The sequence below is a fragment of the Chenopodium quinoa genome, unplaced genomic scaffold, assembly GCF_001683475.1.
Source record: "Chenopodium quinoa cultivar QQ74 unplaced genomic scaffold, ASM168347v1, whole genome shotgun sequence".
Classification (NCBI taxonomy): domain Eukaryota; kingdom Viridiplantae; phylum Streptophyta; class Magnoliopsida; order Caryophyllales; family Amaranthaceae; genus Chenopodium; species Chenopodium quinoa.
Window position 1 is genome coordinate 6176498 of NW_018744693.1, and position 21555 is coordinate 6198052.

A 21555-nucleotide genomic window follows, 5' to 3' on the forward strand; every position below is an offset into this window, starting at 1 on the left:
TAAGGTAAGCAGTTGGCTACATTTTCCTTTACACAATAATAATCAGTTTTTTTTTTCCTAAAAAAAAAATAATAATCAGGTTTTTTAACACTCAATATCCTAAATATAGCTTAAATTATTATATTATTTAGATTTTATTATTTATTTCTCTCATTTTCATTAAAAAAAGGCCTATATAATTGTTTTTTAAAGTGATTTTGACCTTATTTTTCATATCTCTATTTCATGTAATTTGTAATTTTTTATTTTTCCAATTTCACGTATTTTCGTTTACGTTTCTCATTTGATCATTTACATGCAACCTAGCTAGGGAGAGAAAGTGAGAAAATGACAACTTTATCACTCAAGGTGTCTCTTATACTACAATAACATATATGGCTGGGAGACTAGCTTTACATATTAATGATATGACAAATTTTAACATGCACCATGATGCATGTAAAACTGTGTGCTCCAACCAATAGTAAATTAAACCAACATTATTCTCTCTTCTCAATATTTATGAATTTTGTGATACATTACTTTTGAAAAAAAAATTTAGATCTATTTATTTTGTAATCCTTTAAAAAAATTTTTGACATTCTATACTTTATATTTTTTATATATGAACACATGACTTTTTGCATATGAAATTTATTTTGTTTTCAATTTATGTATTTTAAAATCTTTTTATGATTTGTAATTATGAACATATTAGGTTAGATACCTGAACATTTATATGTTTTTTATGAACATTTGAGTTAGATCGATATATGAACATATATAAGTTATTTTGGGTTAAGAAATTATGAACCACAATTAAGATTTGATATATAAAAGAAACATTTATTATATTTCAAATGAACATTCTATACATTATAATGAACATAAAAGAATTTATAATGAATTAATACAATCTATTTTCTTTATCAATTATATAAATAAAGTCTTAAACTATAATTTCTGAAAATGACATACTACCTCCGTTTCTTTTTATTTGACACGTATTCCTTTTTAGGAATTTTTTTTAGTTAACACGTTTCCTTTTGGGGTAAATTTTTTACCTTGCATTTACAAGCTACCCCACTTGTTTTTTCATTATTTCTCACTATCTCTCATCTCCTTAATATATGTGCCTAAATCAAACACTTCAACTAAATAGAAACAGAGGAAGTATAAAATATGAACATGACATTATTAGAATTTGAACTTATAATTATTGAAAATAAACAATAAATTTTTTAATGATAATCATTGCATTATTTTACAATGAGGATCAATAAATATGAACATGACAGTACTCGAATTTGAACTTTTGTTATTTGAAAATGAAAATTGAAATTTTAAATATGAACAAAACGCTATTTTATAATGAACACTAGTTTTGTAAGGAATTTTGACTGGCTCGGGATAATTCAATTATTTAGTAATATAATTGAATGTTTAGTGCATATAAAATGAACATTATGTTATAAAATATGAACATATAAAATTAGATGTTCATGCTCATTTTTTTTTGAGGTGTTCATATTTTTATACAAAATGTTTATTTTTTATAAATAGTTCATACTATTTTACTAAATGTTCATATTATAGCCGTGGTGCACGCATTTTTAGGTGCACCATGGTGCACATAATAAATATTGTTAGTGATATGATATGATATGATAGAATACACGAGGAGGTACATTGGGATTTAAAATTTAATGGGGTTAATTTAATTTTTTTATAAGCTTTGGGCCAACCAAACTGTTTTAAACTGAATATGGTTACAAGAAACAATTTGTTACCCATTTTCGATTAAAAGGTCTAAAAGTCTAAAAATGAAGTTTTGTTGGTGAAAAAGTAAGTCAATGTGAATACATACTGTAGACATCTACTTTTGGCCTCTCGTCCCGACAGGAAGTGCAATGACGATAAATAAAATCATCTTTGTGTAGGATCGAAGTAAAGAATGCTTATGGATGACTGGCTAAACCGCAAAGACACAAAAAGAATAGCCTAACCCAAAATAAATGCAAAACAAGGTCCAATTAACTAAACTCGATCATAATTAGGCTTAGGTCTGTGCTTAAGACCTAATAATGACGGAATTAAAGGCGCCTAGGTTAGAACTAAAGCTGCCGTAGAAAAACCTGCGCGCATCTCAAAGAGTCGTGCTAGTCGGGCGCGGACAGCTAATTCAGTTGCGCGCAACACCCAACGCAACTTCTAGAGATGCGCTCGTGGAAGATTCAGAATTTTTATAAAATATAAAATCGAATCTTACCATAAAACCGCGCGCAAGACGTTCAGTTGCGCTGCCCGTAGCAGTGCAACTAAATCACTTGCGCTGGGATGTCGCGCGCAACTCATCCAGCTGCGCGCGACATCTGCTGTGGCAGAATGCTTAAAACCCTAATTGCACCCATTCCCTATAAATAGGGGCTTAATACGAGGCTTAACCACACAGAAACTCTTGTGAACCTGTGCTTCCACACCCTCTTGTCCTAAACACTCACCCCTCTTAATCTTTGTTACAACGATGGAGGTTCCCGAACAAGAAGGAGTCCATAAGTGTTCTAAACGGAGATCTAGCAAAGAGAAATGGTAAATTCCCGAGCACGCACTTAGATACATCACAATTACTTTTTTTGTTTAAAAGAACTTTAATCTATAAAATAATGTTGTTTGACCATTTTAAAAGGACATTTAATGAATCGATTCCACGTAGTATCTTGTGTTAAATAAGATTAGAAATGAATAATTAATTGATTGATTGATCATCTAAGCCAAGGTGAATCTTATTTATTTTTGCTCCTTTCACGAATTTGAATTAAATAAAGAATAACGACTTTGCAATGTAATTCCTATGTGGTTAATGCTTGTAAATAAAATCAACTAACTTAGTTTAGGTATCGCGTTCCATATATTGTTTGGGGATGAAATTGTAAAAAAGGATGAGTTAGTAGAGGCCTCACTAGGGCTAGAATGACGATTCTCCTATAAAGGGAACGTTATTTTAGTACCCTCGCTCCCGAACTCATTATTTCTGGTTTATGTAGACCAATTTGGGCATGGGTAACTTATGATTTGTGCTAAATATCCCATGAACTCCACATGGGAGTAAGACATGAATGAGGTTTATGGGTTTTCCCAAAACTAATTGGCGACTCCTACTTGTTTCATACAAAAAGCCGTGATTATAGAATCAATTCTAATTCAAGGTCCCCCAAAACAGTCAGGAATTCAAATCCTAATACACCCTAACAAGTGTAAAATTTTAGGCTATTAAATGGCCATGGGCATCTAAGGAAGGACCCCCTACGTTGGGATCACCCTCCTTACACATACTAATATACTATCTTTGTTTCTAAAATTTTGTTTAAACTTTACAAGTTCTATTTTAAAATCCAAATCAAAGGCCTGCCTACATTTAAACTTGAGAACTAAAAGTATACATTAAACTAATTGAAGTTGAAAATTGAAAGTATACATTTAACTGATTGAAGTGAATACGAAGTGTTCTTTTCACATTTTAATATTTGCTCCGCTTTCCTTTTACGATCGTATTTTATTACTTGCTCTATTTTAATTTTTGGAAACTCTTAATAAATTTTACTAATTTTCCTCCCATAAGTGATCGCTGATATCAGATTTTAATATTTTTTAATTTTTTTTTTTTTTTTTTTTTTTTTTTTTTTTTTTTTAAGGAGAGGCAAAAAACTTATTAATCACAAATCACAAATCACAAAAATACATGGAGGCTACTAAGCCCCTAGGCAAATGCCCTTTAACCAACTAAGCTCTCTAGCCTTAACTTTCTTACAAGCTATACTAGTAATTCTATTATTTACATCATCTAAAATTAAAAGACATTTTTTTTTATAATTTTTTTTTAAAAAAAAAGAAAAGAATGTCAAGGTGAAGGAAAAGTTGCGTAAGAATTGAGGATAGGTGACTAAGGGTAAGTCAAGACGATAGGAGGTTCTAAAGTGAAAGATTAGTAATACTTGTTTGCTTAAACCATAAGATTTTGCCCGCTAAAAGTTTTTAATTAAGTATTTATGCTACCAAATTATGTATTTAGAAGGGTTAGTATGATTGACACAAAAAAAATTCAATTATTTTGACTACTTCAATAGACAAGTTAAACAAGCAAGTCGGATTCATGTGAAGGAATTGACGTTCAACACATTAATACAATCGAGTTATGCGTGTCTGTTTTGGGTTGAAAATTTCAACCCAAACCTAAGCCATTTAATTTCGTGTCAGGTTTGTGTCAACTCAATTACTTAAATGGGGCGAAAATTCTTGACCCAAACCCGCTTATTTCGTGTCGTGTCAACTTTTCTTAGCCCTAAAGTAGTTATTGATTTTCTATATTTATTTTCATATTTAATTTGTAATTTTAGCCCAACAATGTTTTATGAACTATATTGTTTTCCTTTGCTAAAATATTCTCAAACCTTTATGTTTTTTTTTTTACTCCAATATATTAACCACTCCTTTACAACTTCCTTGAACTTTATTCTTAGTTCTCTTTTTAAACTTCCTTAGTTTGTCTTAAATGCTCTTTTGTTTAACTTTACTCACCTTTTTTAAACGATTCACTAGTTTTTCTTAAATGGTCTTACGTTTGCTAACTTTACTCACATTTTTTATTTTTTTTTACTTCCTTAGTTTTTTTAACTTCCACTAGGATATTGGATTACCAAGCAAAGCTTGATCCATTGATAAGGATATAGCTTTCCAATCTTGAGGTTCGGGTTCAATCTCTACTAAAAAACTCTTTGACATTCTAACTTGCAAACTCTGAATAGGTCAACAAGTGAGTGGCAATTCATTTTACATACTTAACAAAAAGAAAGAACAAGAATATTGGATAAGTAAAACCTCTTTCATGAAACACCCTTATTAGCTCGTTGAAAGGGAGGTTTAAGTATGGGTCTTTTTCACATGGGAGGGTTCTAACTTGTAAGTTTATGAATCAATAGGTAAGTTTATCCAAAATACACCAGTTTTATTGATAAAGGTACTCAACAACAAATCATATCAATAAGTTGTCATTTATACAATCAAGCAGCTAAGCGATTTTCATGACTACCAAACATCTATACAAATCAGCATAAAGAATCAGATAGCCACTAATAACTGAAAAAAATAAATAATTGGCCATCTACTTACAGCCAAATAGAAGTTTATCTATTTCAAAATGCTTCTATTTCTGCTTGAGATATAATCATGCTTAATTGGACCAAGTGAAGATCACCCTCTTTGATTTGCAATTCGCAAGATCTTATGACCATTAATTTGCAATATCGCAGCACCAACCTACTTCTTAGACTCCAAGATTTTACCAGCTGAAAATCGGAAGAAAATGGGGTGAAAAAGAAACATAACAGTTACGATTGGCCAAAGAGAACCCTGATGCACCTTTTACCCACTGGATTCCTGCATCCTTTGTAATGAAGTAATTTGCTGCAAACAGCTACATATCTAGGTGGGTTGTTACCGTGTCTTACATTTACTGGTCAGCGATTCTGCAACATACAGCTATCAGGATCAGTATGAGAAGAAAAAACCAAAAAAAGAGGCACCTGAGAAGAAATTTACCTGGTTAGGTTTTCCTGCCAAGTATAACTTGCTATATACAGACTGTCTGTGTAAGGTTGTTTTTTTTATATAAATGTTTCTTTGATCAATATCATCACCAGCTTCTCGAACACAGGAGGGTTAAGACAATTGAAGCCACGGTGAGCCCTTGGTTTTTTCATACTGCCAGCCCTTTAAGGTGAGCGAAAATCCCAACTATGAAACAATATCACATATGCAAAAGCACTAGTATTTGATAAGGGCTGGCAATGAAGCATGCAGTTCTCCTAAGCACTGAAAGATCCAATTGAGAAGTTGCTCCCTTGGTAGCTCCAGAAGTAGTTCAGTCTGTCAGACCCCAAAAAACCAAAAAAAAAAAAACAAAAAAAAAAAAAAATATAATTAAAAAAAACACAATGGCAGCATGTTGCAGTCAGATAAGTTACAAAAGAGGCTCCCCTCAAAAAACAAAAAAAAAAAAAAAAAAAAAAAAAAAAAAAAGAGGTTACAAAAGAGGCAATAAGGAGAGGATTGTCCACCAACTACATTATTTCATACAATCACTACCACTTTTTTTTTTTTTTTACACAACAATCACTACCACCTTATAGATGCACGTAAGCTTAAAAGATGCTTGTTCTAGGATAAAAATGGTAAGGTAGATAGCTCATTTTTCCTTAGATTTTCCCACCCTGCTTTTCTTTTTTACCCCTTCATATATCTCTTGTTTCTTGCAAATGTATAAGATGACATGAGCAAATATAGTTGCAAGTAGATTGTTGCACAGTATAACTTTCCCTTTTTCATCCCCGGTCAAATTTTCCATCTAACTTCCATCTTCAGAGAACAAAAACAAGGAACTTATGGAAACTTCTCTGCTTTTCAACAGAGAAGTAATCGACAAAGCTTGTCGAACAGTCTCTTCAATGCGCTCCATGATATGACAATCACTTTGCTGGAAGTTTAGTATGACAAACCCTCTATAATACTAGTCATAAAAGAGGGAATTTCCAAATGAAAAGATAGCATAATGCCATGAAACAAATAGATACGTAGATGATCTAAATTAAAAAGTTCTACAGGTGCACTTCTGCAGAGAAAGCATAGTTGATAACAGGCCTGAATAAAACACTTACCTTAATTTGTCCATTGTCATACACAAGTGAACTACGTAAAACATCAGAAGCCATGGAGTCCTTGATCATCCTGAATACATCTTTAGTCATGTTTGTTTCCATGCCAACTATCCTTCCAATGACATAAATTCGGCTAATCCCAAGGTCTGCTGCCATTCTTTTCACATAGAGTTTCTTTAATAGAATTTCCATTGAGTTAGGCTCTTTTCCATACTGTCGCCGCAAATCCTCTGTAAATTTAACTAAACTCAAGATGTCATTCTCTGCTGCCTTCTCAGCATCATTTATTAATTCCATGGGATTCTCTAGATAATTTATGTACTCAGAAGAGAGATGAGGATTGACATTTATATCAAGCTGGAATGGAAAATTTAAAAGAAGCGAGTTAGAAATCAGATAAGGATAGAATTGTGAATAATTGGATCATAAATAGCTCGTCATCAATCAAATAATGAATTTGTGACATGGTCATATTACTGGATGTTATTATATATTCTTGAGTCTCGTACATCAATTAACTGGAAATAATGCATTTTGTTATCATCCTTAGGGTTGCTTTCTGAAATGGAATTTTAAGGTATTGGTGCTTTTGCAGGAATGAAACTAATTCCAATTTTAAGGTATTGGTGCTCAGAAGTGTGAGTACATAATCAATTAATCTTGTGATGAAATTATCTTCAAACGACTTATTGACTCTTATGTGTCAATTAATGCTTCTTCTTTTAGCAAAAATCTGACTTTTTTAAGAAGTTGCCGCACTAACACATTTTATCTGTTAATAAACATCATTACACGATATTTAGTACCTGAACATTTTGATAAGGAATAGATCTAATCCGGTGTTCTTCTACCTGCAAAACAAGGCCAGAATCATAATTCACGATAAGCAAAGCCAAAGGGTTCTCAAGGTTGGCTATTTAAACAAAACCTAGCTGAAACAAGACTGGAAATTTTGTTTTTTAGCAATGGGTCAAAAGCATGATACAAAAATTATAGGTATGTATCAAAGGAGTTAAACAGATTACCTTGGACAAGCTCTCAAAAAGCATCTCGAAAAAGAGATCAATGCCCACATTTCCTACATCACCTGTTTGCTGCTCACCAAATATATTACCAAAACCTCTAATACCCATGTCTCTTTCAGCAAGCTGAAAACCTTGACCAAGTTCACGACACTCTTCAAGGGCTGAAAGTCTCTCCTACAGGTGAAAGTGAAATTCAGCTTAGTAACTGCTACTTGAAATTTAGAAAATATGTTGATACAAATAACAATGATTGAACGACTTTAGAGGTTTCAACAAATCAAACTGAGATTGCAACAAGGGTAATTAGACAAACCAGTGCTTGATCAGACAGCAAAGATTTATCTGGGTAAAATAGGTACGCGTAAGCTTCCTTATCTGATCTCCCAACCCTTCCTCGCAGCTGTTGTATTGGAATTGGGGTGACAAAGATAAAGAATCAACATGAGAGATAGTAATACATACATACATACATACATACATGCATACATACATACATACATACATACATTTTCCACAGCAATGTATGTGAATAAAAGTTGTTAAAGGGGTATTCCTATCAAGCACTAAAGACAGATTGCTTTCAATCAATAACTCTTAATTCGCTAATCCCTTGCAAACAGCAAACAGAAAAAAGTTAATACAGAAAAACCTATTCATCAGCAAAGTTAGAAACCTTTACCACCCATTCTCATGTAAATATAAAAATACAACTGAAAATAGTACACTGTACAACGAGGATAGCTGACGTGCAATAAGGAAAAGCTGTCCTATCAACAGAAAGACTAATTAGAGACTAGCATTAGCCCAATTTCTTTGAACCTCCCCAACTGATTAACTTTTGAAAGTCTCAGACATGTTGGCCCATAACAATGCTAAATGAGTGACTGTCCCACAACAAACCAGAAGACATCAAATCAGAAGAAAAGACACGGCAATTTCGCTCCAACCAAACACCATAAAATTGCCATGGCTCATGAAAGCATTGCACCATGGCACTTTTTCTCCTTACGCTCACCAAACCCCTTGAATAAAGCTATAGCCAATACATAAACTCTAAAGGGCAAGCCCAAGTAAGCTTCTCCAAAGATAAATGGCCATGTCAAAGTGAAAAAAAATTATGACCAATAAACTTTTGTTGTAGGAGCATCCCTCGACTTCCAAAAGAAGTTTCCAACCAATGAAGGTAGAATTTGAGGGGATCAACTAAAGCAACTAAAAAAAAGTTTACATTTACAGGACTTGAATAAATACCACATGCAGACCCTAGAATTTTCCACTTGGCTTATTGATTTATAACCTATAATTAGAAAAAAGAGCTCTTTTGACTCCCTATCATTTAGTGGTCTTTGAAAACGTAAATACTACGATAAATTCCAAACATAAATTATGGAGCAAAGACAAATGATATTACTGAGGGAAAAAAGGGCTGCTCTTAGGTTAGTGAATAATATTTTTTTTTAAACTCCCATAAAGCCGTAGCAATCACAGAAGCATCGAAAGCTTTAGAAATATTGTAAAACCACCCTAACAGCTTGTGAAATCCCACTAATAAGAAGATTGTCTCCTTTTTGGGTGCTCCTCAACCATTTACTAGAAACAAGGCTTACTTTTGAGAACAAGTGTGGAATGGGTGGCTGATACCCTTGCTTCTGATGCAATAACTTAATTTGTAAAGGGTTTTAAGCACCCCACCACCTATACCGCAACACACACCCCACCCCCCCACCCCCCACCCACCCAAAAAAAAAAAAGGTACTATTTCTATTAGCCATGATCATTACTTGCAAACTCTACTATCTTATATAGTGCTAGCTATTCACTAATACAAATTGAACAATCACTTATATTATTTTATTTATTTGTTTATTTTTTTTTAAAGGAACCGCTGATAGTTAAAGACATCCCTTAATGTCTAGAACTTTTAAATAAATACTTAGTACACAGTTTGGCCAGAAAGTAACATGCCTGATATAGCTGTGCAAGTCCAAATTGCTGAACATCCTGAATAATTATAGTGTTTGCATTTTGGATGTCTAATCCACTTTCCACTATGTTTGTACATATAAGAATTTTAGTTTTTCCAATGGCGAAGCTTTCCATTGTTTCTTCAAGCTGTTTCGAGTATTGCTGCAATTAAGAGTGGATGCAAAATGTGAGATGCAAACACCAATTGATTAGAATAATAAGCACAGGTGCATAGTATGCATATCATTATACGACAGGAAATCAGAACAAAATGAGGCACAAGTAATTCCCAAACTGCAGCCTCATGGAAAAAAAAGTTCCAGAGCCAGCCTAGAATATCTGAAAAGCATATTTTTTAATTATCAGGATGCGCCATTCCCAATTTCAGATGAATATCTCACTTAAAACTTCACCAACTACTGTTCAAATGAACTAGATGTTCCACTGTTCTGTCATGCTAAGAAGGCTTCGCAAGGTTATCTCTTTCAGATATACGAAATGATTTTGATCCATCATACTTTTCTAAGAACTAGCTGTGCTATTGCGAGCGATAGCCCAAATTTGGGATTAATATTTATGGATTTTGCGTTTATGATAAATCGTTTAGTTTGAATTATATTGCGCGATAACCCAATTCTGCTAAGTGCTTGTTGTAATTTAATTATGGTTAATGTGTAGATGATGAATATCTGTTAGTATTATACTTGTAAAATATTGCTTATTGTTCAGTTAATTGTGCAAGTATGTAATTGCATGTAGATTAATTACGGAACAGTTTATAGGGAAAAACGTATTAATTTGATTGATGAGTATGGGAGCAAGTGTAGACTATGAGCATAATATGTTTGGTTGGCTCATGAAAATTATAAAATATAATAGTCAGTACAGATTAAAGAAAGTTAAAAAAAAAATAAAAAAAAATCGAAAAACACATTTGTAAATATAATAAAAGTTTTTTATTCTCTTTCTCAAATTACATGTAAGTTTTTTAAATTTTAAGTTATGGGAATAATGAATTATTCTTAGTTTCTTCCTATTTAACATAAGAATGTGATTAGTAATAGTATTATTTCACTTTTGTTTAAAGAATCACTCTTCCTAACCTATAAAAAAATGCAAAAGAAAAAAAAAAATAGTAAGAAAACAAGATTTAAAAAAGAAAAGAAAAGGGGAAAAAAAAAACAATGCCAACATGACAAAAACACTATTGATATTTTCCCAAAATGAATAGTAGGCATTCTCACTTTTTAAAAGTTTATAGATATAGACTTGGAGGAATTTCAATTCTCAGTCTCTTTAAGCTCCTTTTTCTTCACTGTAGGATTTATTGCAAACCTAAAAGATCTCTCTATTTTTAACTTTTAAAAATAATTTACAAGAAAAGTAGACATCAAGGTCATCAACTAGCTGAAGAAAAAAGGGGAAATAAAGTAAAGAAAATTATATGATGAAATACCTTTCCATGAGCAATGGCTATTTCAACATCTGGAAAGGACTGTTCAAGAAAACCCATGACTTCCTCAAGTCCTGCAAAATATTATTAGCTCAAAACTTCATACAAACAGCCAAACCCAGCCAAGACATGTACACATAAAGCAAAGCTTTTGACTATCATATTAATAGTGCTAATTCACAGCTCCTTTTCAATTTTTTTGGTAGATAGCCCTATGACATATACAACTATACGGAAAAAATGTTGAAGACCCTTCCATTACTTGCAATTTATGACACAAGCACCTAAAAAGCTGTACAAATAGAGTTAGCGTACACTTATGTACATTTATGAGTCAATTCTGTACATAATCTTTTGTTACACTTTCCCTGTTCAACTTGCTATTTATTTTTAATACTTATGTATGTTTCCTCTTAACCATTATCACCTTATGCAGATAATCCATAAACCTTGTAAAATTTCTAAAATTTAATACTACGTAGCTACTAGTCCTTTTTAGATGTTTTTGATATAATTATCATTTTCTACTAGAACAGACATCTGACTGAAGAAAAGAATCTTGTTTCACCTTTTATACGAGGGAGAACATAAAAGACTTGGCCATCTCTATCCAGCTCATATTTAATTGCTGATACTACATTCTCTTTACTGAAAGCTGAGAGTTGTGTCTTGATCGGGACTCTCTCTGGAGGAGGTGTTGAGATTAAACTGCAGACAAACCATATAATTTATCAAGCTGAACCAGGAAAGGTTCTGTAGAGATAGAAGCTAAATTCTACAGAATATCTTCATGTTTTCCTTCTTCTTCCCTTCAGAAGAGATACAGGAAAAGGGAGTTGATTCTAAAACTGAAAGTAGTTTAGTCACACATGGGCTGAGGACCTCTCCCTTGTGTATTTGTCAGACCCTTATATTTAGAAGTCTGATCCGAAGCATCTAAACTCAAACAGTGATCATGCAAATTACAGAAAAGTCTAAGACAGATACTTCTATTTTGAAAACTCTCACTTGAGACCAATCAAAGCATTCAGTCAGTGTAAATTTCATGACATATAGAAAAACACAAAGAACAGGATACACATATACAGTTTAAAGCTACTTATATTTATAATGAAGTAACTGTTTTCGATAGTATTCAAAGTGAAAACAAACCTTGCATCACGAAACCCTGTCAAAGCTAGATAGAGTGTTCGTGGTATTGGTGTCGCTGACAGTGTGAGAACATCAACTGAGGTTTTGAAGGAAGCAATCTTCTCCTTCTGCTTGACTCCAAACCTCTGTAAAGCAAAGAAATATTGCATAATCACTGTAACAGTGGATCCACACATATAACAGAGGGATTTATCATTCCTTGCAAATAGATAATTCAAAAAGTATTCAAGATTTAAAAATTCAGACAGTATTTAGATTCCATGTATAAAGCATCTCGATTAAACAGTTGTATTATGGAAACTATACAAAATAACTTCATAAGCAACAAACTTCACTTTCTATGCATTTCGGGTTCTAGGAGTGTATGAAATCTTGCTATCCTTCAATGCATTTGACAGGCATGAGATATTCATAGCATTACATCAGGTTCATCTTTAAGGAAGCAAGTACATGGATTATGACTCATGTAGATAAGTATGATTGGCAACTTGCATTGAAAGCTGATAATTAGCTCTGAGGACATGAATAATGAGGTCATTTGGTACAAAGTGATTTGCGCATCCAAAAGGCCTATACACAATGACGCTAACATTAGAATTTAAGGTATCCACTCAAAAGTTGCATGAAGCAGATGGGTTAGGCATAGAGCTCTTGAACCCAAGCAAGCCATAATTTGCTAGCTGGCAATCTTGCAAAAACTGAATTCAAGAACAAGACTTGCTGCCACATATATTTGTGATGAAAAATCTTCTTTTGTGTGACAGCAATCCTGATACATTTACCCACATCCACTTTGAAAGTGGTTTCATTGGTATTTGTTTTACTGTACACGGATGAATGAGAATCCTCTGTACTAGCAGAAATTTTAATGTATAATGAGAAAGATATATAGAAACATTTTTTAAAAAAAATAATAAATAAACCAGCAGCTTGCAACAGTAAGTTAAGATTTGGAGTATAGATGGCTACACTAGCACCATGCATATATCATGCCTAGAGACTCCAAAACATTTCTGTTTGAGAGCAGAAAGTGTTTTTCCTGTTGTATTTTGGCAGAGTTAGTATGACATTATAGATTAAATATAGAGCGTTAGTATAGATAAATTAAGGTGAATGATAAATAAAGGTGATTGGTCAGTTGCAAGCTAGTTAATACTAAGGGCTTAAGTAGAGAAAGCCTTCTAAGGTCGTTTAATCTTTGTATGTTTTCCATTTATCAATAAGCTAAGACCTTCCACAGGCAATGACCAGTTACTAATTTACAGAGGAAAAAAGAAAGCATTTTGCATTGATGCATACCTTCTACATTGAGAATTTGTCTTTCTTCTTTAATCTCTTTTTTACAATACAAATTTTGATTTGTGTTTCTACCTGGAGAATTTTAATTGTGTTCTTCTAAAATGTTACAATTGATGTTTCCATCAAGATTCTGGGGCAGCAAACAACATAAAATGAGTAATCGAAAACTTAGAACGCTTAAATATTCAAAAGTAATGTAAATGAAATAGGCCTCGTAGCAGCATAAAACCACATATCAAGGTCAAACAAAATGGAGCTGGACTCTAGATTGGTAAATACAAAAAAAAGGCTATGCTTTGTTCAACTAAAAGTGCTTTTAAAAAAGCATACTTCATACTCAATATTGCAGTAGTAAAGGAAATACTTAATTATTTTTCAATAACATCTACCAGCTCGTGAAGTGCATACTACAACCAGACATATCATAACTTAACTTAGCTCATTTTGATCATTGTCATTTGTCACAGATCAGGCAATGAGTTTAGCAACACTGTAATAGCTACCTTACCTGTTTCTATATATATAGAATACAGATGCAGGAAGCCGGGAACAGAAAGCCCAAATAATTTTTAATATAACCAAATGATCAAGAACAAATTAATTATCAGCTTAAGATTACAATGTTGATAAAATGTTAATAAATACTCCATATATGCTAGTTTCTTATGTACCAGATCAAAAGATTTTTGGTGTAAATCAAACGAAGAGTTGATCAAAAGGTTAAGGTAGCATACATTTGATTCCCTCTCCTACTATGCACTATGAAGTACCTCATCATAGGTAATGGGATACTGCTGTTGAATAGAATGGTCTGACAAAGAACTGAATAAAAACATTGGTAGCTATGCATACAAGAAAATTTGAATAACCAACTTGAGAAACTACAACAAGTCATATATGCCACCTCAGCATAAAAGAAAGAAAAGAATACAGCACACATGAAAATATGTAAAAGAAGAGATGGCAAACACATAATCATCATCTAAAAGATATATAGAAGAAAGGAGCCAAACCTGCTCCTCATCAACTACAAGAAGGCCCAGATTATTATAAACAACGCGATTTCCAAGAAGTGAATGAGTTCCCACAATAATGTCCAGCTCACCCTTTTTTATCTGACGCAAGTATTCCTCCTTTTCTCCTCTGGTCTGCAAATAGGAAGCAATGCTTTAAGTTCCTAACAAAACTAAATATAGTACATTACAGCAACCTATATTTATTTTTTTATTAGGGGGTTTTCTTTCAGAGCTTGAAAGTTAAAAATCCAGTTTTGCAAATGTGAAAGGATCTTCATGGTTTTAAGAATCTGGAAACCCTTTCCTTAAAAACAACACCATGCAGTTATCTTTGATTGTCCGTATCAGTTTATGACTAATTCAAAATTCCATACCCCGTCTGCAAGGGACACAGTTCATTCAGCACCCCCCCCCCTTTCCCCCAAATATCCTTTTGATAAGCAATTCATCCCCTTGTAACTCCCCTTAGCTTTTAACTTGGTGAAATGGACCCATGCTTCTCATATTCACCTCTATAATCACACCTCTCTTCTTCCCACCCTTACACGGTCTCTAGTTCTCTCCAAAAATAGGGTCATCGAATTATAATATCTCCAACCCAAAGCTCTTGCAATTATTTGACTATTAGATTGGTAAGATGCTCACTAAACTGATGCTAGGCTAGAGGCATCTGCCACTAGTTTCCATCAAGTGGCAGTGGGAGTACAAGGAAGTTGAACAAAGAGTTTGTTATGGACCTGAGTTTAGAAAAATAGCTATATGATCCAATGAAAAAGGAATAGAAGAAGAAGATTCTAGTCACATAGAGCTGAATCTTAGGCATAGAATTTCTTAGTATGTGCCTGGAATAAACAAAGACATGAACAAATGAAGAGGCCTTTCCTGATCCAATATTCCAATCTCCACGATTGTACAAACAATGTCTACATATTTAACTATGACAACTGAACAGTTCAAGGTATGAAAAATGGACACCTACCCAGAATGATAAATTACCCCTACCTAGCTCACAATAAAGCAACAGCATAACGAAGCAGAACATAAGAAAAATTAGTGACTTGCACAGTAGATAAATTCAAAAAACTGAGCCTACAAGTGGTGAAAACTTCATGTATGTGATGTATTGTGAAAATCAAACATGTAGTATTCAGATTGTCAATTGAGCATTTTATATCTGCTAAGCAATAGGGAAACACTACTTTGAAATTATTGATATAAGGTTTACTAATATCTTAAATATACTACTTATACTTTAGTCTGATTGTAAAAGTTATGATTTTGATTGTAAAAGTTATATTAATTTCTCTAAATTTGTGGTTTTCAAGTCTTTATTATTATTGTAGATGCCATATGGCTATTCATTAATGTAATTGATTCTTCCCGTCAAAAAAAAAAAAAAAAAAAAAAAAAAAAAAAAAAAAAAAAAAACTTTAGTCTGAATGTCTAATTCAATATCAGCCAATGCTCAACCTGTAAAGTTGGGATTTGATAACATCATAAATATAAAAAAATCATAAATGCTGTTGATACATCTTTTTACTAATATATAATCATGGTCTGTTACTAATCCTATGTTAAAAAATTTCCACTTGGCCTACCTGAAACCTGCTCAGAAGTCCAACCTTGATATTGGGATACATGGAAAAACGCTCAGAAATCACATCAAAATGCTGCTTGGCTAACACAATAGTTGGTGCTAGAACCATTGCTTGCTTTCCTGCTGAAACAACACAAAAGACCGCACGTAATGCAACTTCAGTCTTGCCAAATCCAACATCTCCACATATCAGTCTATCCATTGGAGTTTCTCTGTCTGTCAAATCCTTCTCTACATCAATAAAAGCCTGCAGAAAATGTCAACTACTCTAACAAGAAGTATCAACCATGAAGCAGGAAATGACATTTGTGTTTTGATATGGTTATAGTTCAATAGAGGTTTACATCAAAACATAGCATAAATATGCAGCATCTAGGTTAATGAGGCTAAGGATATAAATCTTTAAGGCCTTGCATAATCTAATTTAGTACCCCCCTCATCTCCAAAAAAAGAATTATTCCAACTCACACCAGAAGGAAAGAAAAAAGTAGTAGAAGCTCATAAAGTCATAAATGGTCAAACTTAACTGATAGTTCCAGAATATTTATTGAAGCATTAATTTGACTTTTTAACTCTCAAGCACTTGGGGTATCAACTGCTCAAATTGTGTTAAGTTTTGAGGCAATGTTCACAATAGCAAGACAAACCTTGGTTATAAAGAGCAACTTTGGGTAGTTTGACAGATACAAGTATATGATATGTCCAAGATAAAATAATACAAGATGTTTGTTGTCCTTCTGTCTAAAAGGGGTGATGTGGCATGCAGAGTAGTTGGCGTGCCTCAAAGATCCACTATAAATGATGGAATTTTCTTCAAGGGGCCATTAGGCTCCATTGCTCCAAAAGGGAAATCTTGAACACGTTCAAATGAAATTTCAGCATACGATACAACCTCTTGTATAACTAAAACTAAGAAAAATATCTATAGTTTGATATTAGTAACTTATTGCCACAAAAACCAAAGGAACAAGAAACTTAAACGCTAAGATGCAACTCCAAAAGAAAAGGAAAAAATAAAAAAATAAAAACCCGTGAAAGATTTTTATTCCCCAAAAGATTAAGAGGTATATTTGACTTAGCTTCTTCATTCCTATTTTAACTAGTTATAATTTTTGTAATAATATCATCGGCAGTACTTCATAATTATATGGCCACGAGCCCCTTTCCTCCATAATTGATTACAAAAAGGGGGGGGGGGGGGGTTATGAAACCTAGGTTGGATATTAAATAGGAAATTTCAGTGAAAGTGCCTCAAGGATTAGCAATAGCCTTTGTTCCCCTTGCCTTAATTAACTTATATTAGAAAATAAGTTCAATTAAGAAAAAGAAACTCTTATCATTTGAGTTATGAAAATTAAGCTCGCTAAGTTTAAAACTATAGATCAAAGCCAATAAGGGCTACCGCCTATGGGAGTTGCATTCATAACTACAATAAGTTCAATTCAAGCAAATAAGTTCTCATAAGTTCAGATTAGTGACATTCAGGTGAATAGAGCACACCTTAGGACTTGTTTGGTTGACATTAATGGACATGGTCAAAGTTTCCAGTTAGTGCTTATGTGGAGCGTTATTTGGTTTACATGAAAAAGGTTTGTGGTAAGTTGATAAATACATGGATATTTAGACTTCCCATACACCGTGGGAAGTGGCTAGCCCACTTCCCCCTTCATAAGCCACAATTCCCTCACGTGTTTTGGTTTATTTACATATCTACTCTCCAACTTCCTAAGAAGTGCAAATTCCAAAGTGTTAATCAAACATATAAACCATTCCACTTTGTAGATTAACAAGGGAACTAACTTTCATGAAATGAAAAGTCACGGATATTTAGTTCCAACATAAACCAAACAGCCACTTAGATAGTTGTATTGAATTTAACTGCCAATGAGAAGTAGTGATGCTTCAAAAAGAATGGCTTTCCAGTAATAGAAAGTGTTTTACCTGTTTTTGATCTGGTGTGGGCTCATAAAGAAACTGAGAAGTAAACTCAGCCATTGCTAGACATTTTGGATACGGAGGTCTTTTCTGTTTAAGCCTATGTAAATACAATTCCATCAAGTCAACTACCATTTTCTGGACTGCAACCTTTCCTTTGGTCCTCCTCTTTTCCCATGCACTTGTGTCATTTAGTTTACTGAGTGTTCGTGGCTTTTTTGGTTCATTTGGACTGAAATGAGAAATACATAACACTCAATAACTGAAAGTTGGAGCCTGGAAGACTGAATATACAAGAAACATCATGAAAAAGACATCTAAATTTTCTGAGTAAATTCTTGATTCACTTATGCCAGCAGTTGTAAGGAATACATCGGTAGCATGCAAATGTCAAAAAAAATCAAAATGCACAACAATTCCTGCGAAATTTTCACGAATGTTAAACATAACAAAGTCTTAACAAGATATTACTTCGTATCTCGTAACCCTCACAAAATTGCTTATTACACTGGCAAACTACCTTATGTCATGAACCTCACAAAGTTGTTCATTACACTTGCAAAAACATTCAGATACTGCGATTAATAAGGTCTACAACTCTTATGCCATTCAACCCTTAATAATGTTTCACATTCAACCTTATCACAAAAGGTGAATACCAATGTCAAAATACTAACATCAGCAGCAAAAGACATTATATATCCAGGCAAAACCCAGCTGAAGAAAGCTCAAAAATGTACTGTCCTATACTCTTCCCTATTCGAGTATTCGTCTAACAAGTCCTCACTTGTATTCTGAATTTCTAACACTCCAATTTCACTAACAAAAGAAAAGAGTAAATCTAGGAATTAAGATTAAATTTCAATAAGAAAGGATCATAAGAAACCATACAGATTATATCGGTAGAGCATACGCGACGCCTGCTTAACAGGAAGCTTAGCCATACCATCTCCATACTCAATAAACACATATTCAATAGGTTCAGAACCATCTTTTGGCATATCATATTTAATCCCAACAAATCTTCCAATACCAACTTTCTTATGAACTACATAATCCCCAGATTTTAGAGTATAAGGATCAACTTTATAACTAATTCCACCACTTTCTTTTCCTCCTCCTTTCTCTTCCTTATTTTTCCCTTTCAATTTCTCCAACCCTCTTTGCTGCTGCTGCTTCACAAGCTGAATATACTTCTCAGCCTCCTTAGAATCCAAGGCCGGTTTCGTAGTGTCTCGGGTTCCATGATCCCTCCTTATTCTCTCATTCAAGGCCGTAATCGGGTCGAATTCTGAGTCAGAAACCTTCTCCTTTCTAAAGGATGATTTGGTCCGGGAACCCCCTTCAGTGTAAACAGCATTGCAGATTAATAATTGGGGTTTACGACAATGGCGGCGACACGGGCATTTGAAGTTGATAGAGATGGTGGATAATTGAGGGTGTGAGCTCAATTTGAAGCAGAAATCTGAAATTGGGAGGAAGAAGAGTTTTGTGGCAGCCATTAATTCTAGAAAATTGAAGGTTTTGGGTGAAAAAAGTGAGGAATTTTAGCAAAGACAGGTGAAATTGAAGATGGGTTTTGGCATTTTTAAAGGAGAAAGAGAATGGTGATTGAAAATGGGGGGTTTTGAGAGGGTTTAAGCAGAAGGACGGGAGATACAGGTAAACTGATAATGTGAGAATTTGTGTAGTAGAAACATAAAGCTGCTCAAAATATCTAATCAGTAATCACCAATTTTAGAAATCTGATGACCGTTAATGACAGTTAAGGTTATTTTACCACAACAGAATTGTTAAGTAGTATAAATGGTAATTTTGTGAGAGTTGGGGATAGTTCAAGTGGTTAGTGTTTTCCTCCCGATTTCAAGAGATTTGGAATCGATTCTCACCCCAGTCCTTGTGGCTCTCTAAACACCAAAAAAAAAAAAAAAAAAAATGGTGACTTACTCCAAGTTATGAATCCTTCTACGTTCTTTTAGGGGCCAAAATTATTTAAGCTTATGATATTAATTCCTAATCTACAGCTTAACGTGGAGTACGAATCAAATAAAAGGTTCTTGTATTCTATCAAATTTGTTTTTATAATGTAGTACTTGTATCTTTTATCATTGTTATATATAGAAAAAGTGTTATTTTCCAGTTTTCTAAAAAAATTGTGATTAAAAAAATATATACTACCTCCGTTACACATTATTTGCAACGATTTGACATAAAGTAAAGAGAAAAAATGTCTAATCGTTGTAAATAATATATAACGGAGGTAGTATATTTATTGCACCAATATAACATTCAAAGTTAACATATAACGAGTAACCATTAAAGATAGGATTTTTTACGAAAGTAAGCCTTATTAGTAAACTATTTACCAATCTAGACGCGTGACCAAACTATTTACGAAACTGAGCTTCTGACATAAAACGTTGCCTCGGTCAGCGTTTTACCTTTGGTTATTATTTTTTTTTATAAAATTTCGTATTATGTGAAATACAAATTTAAAAAAAAAATTGGAAATACAGTAAAACGCTGACTCAGTCAGCGTTTTACTTGTATACATAACAGAGAAAAACGCTGACTGAGTCAGCGTTTTACACCTAAGCATAAAACGCTGCCTCAGTCAGCGTTTTATCTGCTGGCTGAAGGCAGCAACAGCAGGCCCCCAACAACAGCCAGTGCAGCCCCCTTCCACATCCACCAACACCACCACCCTCCTCCTCCACATCCTCCACCACCCTCCTCCTCCACATCCACCACCACCACGACCCTCCTCCTCCACATCCACCACCACCATCACCCTCCTCCTCCACATCCACCACCACCACCCTCCTCCTCCACATCCACCACCACCATCACCCTCCTCCACATCCACCACCCTCCTCCTCCAAATCCACCACATCCACCACCCTCCTCCTCCACATCCACCACCACCACCACCCTCCTCCTCCACATCCACCACCACCATCACCCTCCTCCTCCACATCCTCCAACACCTCCACCACCCTCCTCCTCCACATCCACCACCTCCACCACCCATCCTCCTCCACATCCACCACCTCCACATCCACAATTTATTTTGAACGAAATGAGTCAAACGTGGACAGTCTGTCGTAGTCCAAACTGTCGCACTGCTGGGGGACAGTTTGTCGTAGTCCAAACTGTCGCATGACTCGATCTGGTAGGTGACCCTCGACGACCTCAAAACAGATCAGGGGGACCCTAGAACGCCACTACGCCTGATGATCTAGCAGATGTGGAGGCATGGCAGCAACTAAATCAGCTTCATACGGGTCCCATGTCATCTGCGATAACACATAAAAAGTAACATAATAAACAGGTTAGTGCATATTAAATATGTTAAGAGTATACATAATAAATAACAATTTCATAAACAAATTAAAGATTTCACCTGATCCTCGGTCAGTCGTCA

General features: G+C 34.0%; 1 protein-coding gene across 3 annotated transcripts; it reads right to left on the reverse strand.

The window, feature by feature from the left end:
* Positions 1 to 4890: 4890 nt before the first annotated feature.
* LOC110702675 (ATP-dependent DNA helicase At3g02060, chloroplastic) lies at positions 4891 to 20061 on the reverse strand. 3 transcript variants are annotated; one of them, XM_021880430.1, is made up of 14 exons: positions 19023 to 20061; positions 18138 to 18363; positions 16198 to 16443; positions 14597 to 14731; positions 12285 to 12409; positions 11701 to 11840; positions 11136 to 11206; positions 9680 to 9841; positions 8028 to 8114; positions 7715 to 7888; positions 7496 to 7540; positions 6690 to 7046; positions 5575 to 5901; positions 4892 to 5419 (listed from the first exon to the last, which is right to left on the reverse strand). In XM_021880430.1, the coding sequence occupies exons 1-13, from the start codon at positions 19631 to 19633 to the stop codon at positions 5800 to 5802; spliced, it is 2481 nt and encodes an 826-aa protein (XP_021736122.1). In that variant the 5' UTR covers positions 19634 to 20061; the 3' UTR covers positions 4892 to 5419; positions 5575 to 5799. The 3 variants fall into 3 exon arrangements, with proteins under 3 accessions (XP_021736123.1, XP_021736122.1, XP_021736121.1); XM_021880429.1 differs by having other exon boundaries at positions 4894 to 5501; XM_021880431.1 differs by lacking the exon at positions 14597 to 14731 and having other exon boundaries at positions 4891 to 5501.
* Between the last annotated feature and the right edge of the window lie 1494 nt (positions 20062 to 21555).